Here is an 8,709-nt window from a genome sequence, read left to right as displayed (position 1 = left end):
GTGTGTGTGTGTGTGTGTGTGTGTGTGTGTGTGTGTGTGTGTGTGTGAGTATGTACGGATTTTTTGTACACGCATCTACTTCTACAATTTTTTAGATACCGGGTTAAAATTTTTCACACAAATAGAGTATCATAGAAAGTATGTTCTCCTCAAATTTTATTAAAATCTGTTGACCGGTATAGATTTTATTGAAATTTTTTTTTTTTAGAAAAGTGTGTTATCCTATAGCTTTCTCAATATTTGAGATAGCGACCTATATCTAATTCTATTAAATTTTTCAGTTTTTTCTACCCCTATTTCATATACAATTAATTAAGATTTGGTTAATTAGTTCTGGAGTTACAGACGTTTGAAATTTCGGAGAATCCGTACATAAATATGAAAAAAATTTTTTTCGAGATTTTGATGGAAATAAGTCTAGAAAAAATAAAATAAAATAAATTAATAAAATATATGAAATAGGGGTAGAGAGAAAAGACTGAAAAATATAATAAAACAGAAATAGATCGATATCTCCAAATTTTTTTATTATTAAATTATAAATGCTATTAAATTGTATTTTCATACTAATACAAGAAATTTAATATATAAAATGAAAATATAATATTTGTGAAGCGATAATTATTCTATAAAACGGAGAATGTGTAAATGAATTGGACAAACTAAAGAGCCAAATATAACTCTACAAACATTTTTTTCATCTTCATAAAATCTGTTATTATACATACCTTGAAACCTTTATTTTCTGGCAGTGAAAAGTACCTCACATTCTGTCCTAATATTCGGAACATTGTACCGCCATGGCACATAATCTGTCTCTCGTCCTAGGTAACTTATAAGATTTTTGAGTACGGAGCTATCTAGTTGATCTTCCAGCAAAAAGGCAAATGCATCATCGATAATTTGAGCACGATTGAAGACGTGTATGTTCCTGTATTCCTCAGACTTCAAGTAACTTATGATTCTTTGCAGATTTGTGGTATCGTAATAGACACGACAGTATGCTGTCGAATTATCCGAATTAAATTTATTATTAGACTTTCTTGTTTGAAATTATCAAGATATATTTCTAAATACTGACATTTTTTTTATTGTAATAAACAAATTTTATGTAATTTACAAATAAAAAATGTACATTAATAAATTTACCAATGTTTCGAAAAATATTATAATTATATAAATCTTAAAGCTACTTTTTAATTAAAAAAAATATATATGAACTTGAATAATGTAAAACTTTCGTGTTGATAAAGCAAATAAGATAGATATAAAAAAACGTAAAATTTATTGATTTATACCAGTTTGTTGTAGATTGACGACAATCCAACCTCCTGTATTAATTTGCATTCTAAGAGTTTTATATATCTGGTTTTAACCAATTATTGGGCATAGTATTGGAAAAATCGGGAAAGCTCTGGTCAGTGTAGGATATGGGTATCCACCATTTATTATTGGCAGGTATAGTTATCCGTGAAAACATTTTTGTGTTATTGCCACTTCACCAGTTTTGTAATTTATTCAGCACAGGATAACGATTTTGGATTATCCACGTATTCATCACTTCTTTTATTCTGAATCTTTGATCTCGCATATGAGAGACCCAAGAGGCTTCGTCTTTAGCACTTTGTATGGCGCTCCAAAAATCATCGGGAGTGACCGCCGTATTGCCTAAATTTGAAAAATGACATTGTCATTAGCTATAACACATGCATACGTCGTATGTATTTAAATTTACTATTACATAATCAAACGTAAGAATTAATGTACAATTTAATTAATATATAAGTAAAAGAATATGATTTAAAACTAGCTTATTGTTAGTCAAATTACATATAATTAAGGAATAAAGTACGGTCTCATCTAATCGAATAGCATTGGATATTGAACGCACAAGTTTATGTTTCTGATGTGACGTTTTATATTTTCCAATGTAAACGCAATAAACATTATACTTATGATATTTAATATTGCGATATATGTGATAACTATAATAGATTACATTATACATACTACATATACTTACTTAACGAAATACTTGGTGATGCCCTTTCGAAATATTTCGTCGCCCACTGCATGATATAACATGCGCAATATAGCTGAAGCTACGATAAAATACACGTCATAAAATATATCGACTAGTAATACCTATAAAGCATATTTTGAACATAAAATTAATTGTAAGATATAATATGTGAACGTATTGCGCAAAAAGAGAATTTATTGTCTATCAACTTTCGGTCCCACCTCTTTTTTTTGTGTTACCTGCATTAAGCTATTCATGGATGATAGTTTCATTTTATTTACATAATTTTACCTTTTTTATAAACTTCATCACCAAAGAGAATGTCATTATCCAAGGTATCGTGAAGGTTCAATGTAACAGAATCCAATAAGCCAATATCTAAATGGAGACAATCGTGTATGGCCCCAGTAACGAAAAAGTCCATTGTCCGCCAGTCTTCAAATATCTATAACAGAAAACAATCCTTTGATATGGCTGAATATAAAAATTCGAAGGAAAGTTTACATTTATAGGGATATAGGTGAACCTACCTGTCCACCACTTTTAAAAACTTCGCTATTTTAATTTTTATTGTAATTTATTTATGTCAAATATTAACCCCATTTCACGTATATAATTTCTTTGAGAAGGTCACATTTTAATAATTTTTTAAGATATTGGATATATTACTGCAGAATACAAAAATAAAATCAAGGTATATGTTAAATTTTTTTTATTTTGTTAAATATTTATTTTGATGGATGCAAGAAATAAAAGACGTTTAGATTCTAATAAAACTATTATAATTATAATCATTGTATCGCTAAATATGAAAATAATTCTAATCTTTTTCTCCTTTCTTCAGATGACAGAACAGGCACACCAGGTGATTTTAGACTTCGACGTTCTACAAAGTGATCCATATCATAATCCGTTGAACTTATAATGCTTGGTTTGTATTGAAATATAGTTTGATTAAAACTAGAGAAAGAAGAGTAATTATTAAAAATGTCACAGTTGAAAGATATACTCGTGCAGAATAGTTATTTGTGTAACAAGTAAGGTAAGATGAAAAAAGGCGAGTGCGGTAACCGTACCCGGAAATTTTCATCTTTACACACGACTTACACTCCCTATTTTATGTTGCAAGTGTTTGGAAAGTGGTCTATCACGCACGCGTAGCGTGCGTAATGGGGCACTTTCCATGCACGTGTTGCATAAAAGTCAATATACTTATTGCATATCATTACATTGTATAATATGAGCAAAGCGAATTAATTGCGCCTATTTCTTCCGTAGTTTGTTCAATGGGTTGAAAGGGAAAACTAGGTGGTTCTGGAATTTGATGTTTTCCAGAAAGATTTACAATATATCCGGTTGCACTTGAAGTGCTTGGTCTGCGTTAAAATGTGTATAATTAAAAATAGAGTTATATTTAAAATATCTCTGTTGCAATTTTGTTGTATAAATTATTCTTGTGCAGAAAAATCAATATTTAAATAGTATAAGATGCAATTATGTCTTATGATAATAATATGTCTTATGATATAAAAAAAGCGAATAATTACTCATTAAGTGCGGCTGCTTCTTCACTCGTTTTTTCACATGTTTGAACATGCAAATTAGATGGTTCTTGATTTTGACATTCTACAGAGGGATCCGTAATATAATCCATTGAATTTGAAGTGTTTGATCTGCATTGAATTATGGTGATTAAAAATAAGGAAAAAAAAATTATTTTTTTAAATATTACAATTTTACGCATTACTCGACACTATATTATATAAATAGTAATATGTAATAAAGTAAAGATTTGTGCGAGAGAGATGGAAGGTGGAAGAGAAGAAAAGAGATAGAAAGAGAATGTTTTATATTTCAAATTTCTATAATACTAATATCAAATAGGACAAATATAATCTAAATTAAATTTATAATTCTTTACACATATATCGTTCATAAAGTGGCTTTCTTGATGCGAGTACGTGAGTTTATTATTAGACTTGAGTCGGGTACAATCACAAATTAGATGATTGAAATAGACAGAATATTTCTACGATAACTTGTAAAATAAGTTAGAATAAATTAGTTTCATGCTACATAATAATAATCTCAACAGTAACAAATAAAGCATTAATATCTCAATATTAGCACTTGCGAAGATCAACGACGACTGTTCAAATATTATATAAAACCGTTTATTGTTGGCTAATTAGAAATTTTTATTAATAATTAATCATACATATAAATAAGTGGCAGATTTAAGTTGCCATGTACAGATTTTATTAAATATGGTTATTTAATGCTGAACACATATGAAGACTGTAAATCGTACGTTTTATATATCTCGTATTTCTACAAATTCTGCAATACTGCAATACTAATTTTGCGATATTAATCAAACGAATAAATATCCAAGTTATGTCTTTGTATTGTATATGTTTTGGTGCATAAAAGAACGTTAATATAAGCGGTTTAAATTTTTTCGAATTATAATATATAAAATAAAAGAGAATATAATTATTATGATTAGGTAAGCACATTTATGATCAGATCTGTGAATAAACTGTTACATGGAGGCTCTTTTATTCTTTAAACTTTCTTTAACAATTGCTTGTTTTATCATTACATTTATTGTACAAATTTTAATATTTTAATAACTGCTTGAATGTATACTTACTTATTTAGATTCTGGATTATTGTGTTATGTTATTTTCTTAAATATTGTTTTAAACTCCCATATAGTCTGTTAAATAAGATACCTATTATTTTACCACATTTATAACATTTTGCCTTGTGTTCTGGTAAGTCCGAGTAATATTGCCGTAGTTTGTCAGGTAATGTGCAGTCTTTATCGGGAAATATTCCACGTCTACCTAAGTGTGTCCTTAATGTTTTTCTCATGTGTCGCTTATAAAATATTTGAATTTCTTTTTCACATTTCCTGCATTTTACTAGCAAAGGTTCTAATTGATCGAAATAATCTCACAATTCGATGCGTTCTGACTGTTGCAGTAATTCCATTATGACCGCTCTGTATTAGAAAATGTCAGATACTAAATCTAGTACAGAAATCGCCTCAACAAGCGTTTGCAAAAATGTTTACAAAGGTGGAAAAGAGAGGAATGGTTTATTTATTATGATGTATGTAAATATGTATATTGTATATATATAATTTGAATTTGCCTAACTACCAATTATGCAGCTCTATCCTTTTTTATTCCATCACTAATTCTAAACTTGTGTTAAAACACGCAATTTTATTACTGACATATATATATATGTCAGTTATATATATGCATGATTTTATATAACTCTGACATATATATAATTATATATATAGACAATTTTTTCTCATTACCTCAAACTTTCTTTTACTTTTTTGTAAAAGAGCAATACGAGAATTACAATTTTAATTATTTTTTAAAGTCTCCTTATTCTATCAATTAATCAATCAATCAAGTCATGATGCAATTATCTATTATGCGAGAAAATACATCTCTGATACACCGCGCTTCTTTCCTCATCTTTTAATTTTATTGTAATCTCAGCTGTATGTGTGAATGGAATGTTTCACAAGTTCGTTTGCGGAAGGCAATTGCAATCGCTAAAAATTCGATGTTTTTCTCGACGTATGCAAGGACGACGACTTTTAATCCGGGAACGAGCACCTGGGGTGAGTTTTACACCACAGTGTCGAAAAAATAAACCTCATTTTATTAGTAATTTTTTTTATTGATCTAAAATTCATACTTTGCATAACAGAAAAAGTTAGTAGGTTACTTGTACATTCATAGTACAGACCTATTAACTTGTTGAAGTGTAGAAATCATCCCAGGTGACTACGTTAAAAATTAATAAAATAAAGTAAGAGTTTATATTATAACTTTGAAATAATAATATGAGTTTGAATGAGATTATGATTCAAGTATATATAATATGTTTATAATAAATAAATAATAATGTACAATAATAACAGTTAAATGTAAAATAGAAAAAATTACAACTTAATAAAAACATATGTGTAAATGCTTAGAAAAAAATAACGTAGTAATAAAATAATTGTTATATTTAATGTAAAATATGTTTTGTTACTATACAGGGTGTCCCAAAACTCACTTCATCAAATTAATCTTTGAGGGGGTGAAAAAGAATAAAATTCTAAGATAAAAGTTCCTCTGTTACTTTTCTCTCCGGTCATTATTTATTGAGTTATTTAACAATTGAGTCGATCGCAGCGCAGCATTATTTGATCAAATTAATCGAATGATGAGGTGAGAGGGAGAGAGAGAAGTATAGGAAACATGTCAAAATAATGTTAAGCAATTTTCAGTTTGCATGCAAACTTTCAATCGAATAAATGTACATGGATATTATACGGGTGACAAAGATTCGGATAGGGTACAGCAAAGATCATATGCATAAAAACATTACATGCCCCAGAAGATCCTAACTTAAAAATTTCAAATAGAACCCTTTATATTGTAATATATCGTTTGAAAAGACTTAAAATAAGAAAAATTTTGGCGCAAACCAGAGGTTGATACGTTGACCCGTTCGGGAGTTATTTAGAGTAAAAAATAAGTTTTTTCCAAACTTTGACCCTAAACAACTCCCGAACGGATAAAAGTATCGACCTCTGGTTTGCGCAAAATTTTTCTCATTTTATGCCCTTTCGAACGATCTACTATAATATGGGAGGTTTTATTTGAAATTTTTGAGTTGAGGCACTCGAAATATAGAGGATGGATACTTTTCGTTGGCAGACCCTGTATATCTTCAACGAGAAATAAATAATTAATTATTATTGTTTTTAACAACTTATTTTGTATATAACACTTGTGCGCGGATTAAAATACAGTTCTGAGCAGCAATTAATTACGCGTTGTCGCCACGAGAGAGCCATTATTATCAAGGATAGATTAGCGTACCTAATTTGTTTTATTATTTTGATAGATCATCGAATACTGCATGACCACAATGTCAATTCCTGATATTATAATAAATATGTCGTGTAAATGCAGTGACTGGAACTGATTGATTCAGGAAGATCATGGAACATAAATATATGTTTGTTTATATGTTAATATTGACAAGTCGTTTTCGTCAGTTGCACTTCTTTAAATCAGTTAGATAATACTTGTATACCTAATCATTAAATACTGTAAGTACCATGTCAATATAGAAGATGTCTCTTACCAAATTCTGAATTTTTCGTTCTCGATAACAAACATCAAGGCATATATAGAGTTCTTGAGTTATAAACGATTGGAAATAAAATGCTTATTAAAAATTAAACTTACAATTAAAACAACTTTAATATTTTTTTTCAAAAAATATATTTATATTGTATAAATTATAGCCGTCAAATTATCTGATTTCAAAAATTTGCATAAAACTAATAAGAGAAATTGAATTCAGTCTAAGGTATATATATATATATATGATAATTGTACCATATATTGTATCATATATATAAATATATATATATATATATATATATATATATATATGATAATTGTACTGTATAATTATTAATTGTCAATTTTATATTAAATTTAATATATTCAGCTGCAAAGTTATAAAATATTTAAAGAGACACAGTAGTGTAAAAATTATTATAAAGTGCATGCATAATTTACCAATCACAGATGGCAGTAAATTATATGTTACTAGATTTTTCGCCCGCGCTTCGCGCGGGCTCAAAATCTATTCCCCTCTCCCCAAACTCACTCATTAATTAGGAGCACCTTTGATATTCTTTCTCCTCAAACTCTAATCTACATTTCTTCGAATTCTTTTTTTTTTAAATAAAAAATAATAGATAATATAATAGATGCAGATTAGCATATTGTCAAATGTTTCAAAAGTGTTATATTAAAGTTTTTAAATTTTATTTTTGCTTCTGTCTCACGCGTTTTCACTTTCCGTTGACCCACCATTATTAACTCTCTTTTATTTTCTTTCATTTTATTTTCTTTTTTCGTAATCATCAAAAAATTAGAAAACTTTTGGCACTGGTTTCAAGAAAATCAATTCTTAATGAAAAATTATCCATTAATAAAGAAATAAACTTATCCTCCAAAAATTAAAAAAATTTTGACTCCTATTTCATATATAATTTTTTAAGATTTGGTCAATTAATACCCGAAAAATTGGAAAAATTTTGTAACCGGTTCCCAAAAAAATCGGTAACAAAAAATTATACACTTTATAGCAAACCCCAGGAAATTCTACCTTTATTTCATATACAATTCTTTGAAATTCGATCAATTAACTCCCGAGAAATTTGAAAAATTTCGTAACCGGTTTCCACAAAAATCGGTAACAAAAAATTATCCATAAAAAAAATTTATCTTGATATCTCAAAATTTATGGAAATTGAAGCAGAAATCGGAAACCCCTTTATTATTAGCAATTTTTCCATAAACTCATCGTAGCCATCCTCAAAAAATTAGAAAATTTTGAAATCGGTTTCCAAAAAATCGGTTATAAAAAATTATACACATCTTCGCCATCCCCAAAAAATTAGAAAAATTTGGGCATTGTTTTTAAAAAAGTAACAAAAAATTATCTTTAAAAAAATTCAGCTAATATCTCAAAATTTGAGGAAATTAGAACAATCACGTACCTACATTTTTTAAAACAAAATTCAAAAACCCCTTTAGAAAAATTGGAAAAACTTCGTAACCGGTTTCAAGAAAATCAAT

The 8,709-nt window shown here is 28.2% G+C and overlaps 1 protein-coding gene across 1 annotated transcript in view; it reads right to left on the bottom strand.

Annotated features, from left to right (window-relative positions):
* Window positions 1-1,498: 1,498 nt before the first annotated feature.
* LOC112461857 (aminopeptidase N-like) overlaps window positions 1,499-8,709 on the bottom strand; it is a 24,584-nt gene continuing 17,373 nt past the window's right edge. Inside the window, exons 11-12 of the mRNA XM_025027266.1 lie at window positions 2,315-2,468; window positions 1,499-1,668 (exon numbers count right to left, since the gene is read on the bottom strand). Of these exons, the coding sequence (XP_024883034.1) occupies window positions 1,499-1,668; window positions 2,315-2,468 (324 nt within the window). The remainder of the gene's footprint in view (window positions 1,669-2,314; window positions 2,469-8,709) is intronic.

The sequence above is a fragment of the Temnothorax curvispinosus genome, unplaced genomic scaffold (assembly GCF_003070985.1).
Source record: "Temnothorax curvispinosus isolate PA1 unplaced genomic scaffold, ASM307098v1 QBEX01011856.1, whole genome shotgun sequence".
Taxonomy (NCBI): Eukaryota; Metazoa; Arthropoda; class Insecta; order Hymenoptera; family Formicidae; genus Temnothorax; species Temnothorax curvispinosus.
Note: the sequence above shows the minus strand (reverse complement) of the source record. Positions and strands in the feature narration are given on the sequence as shown.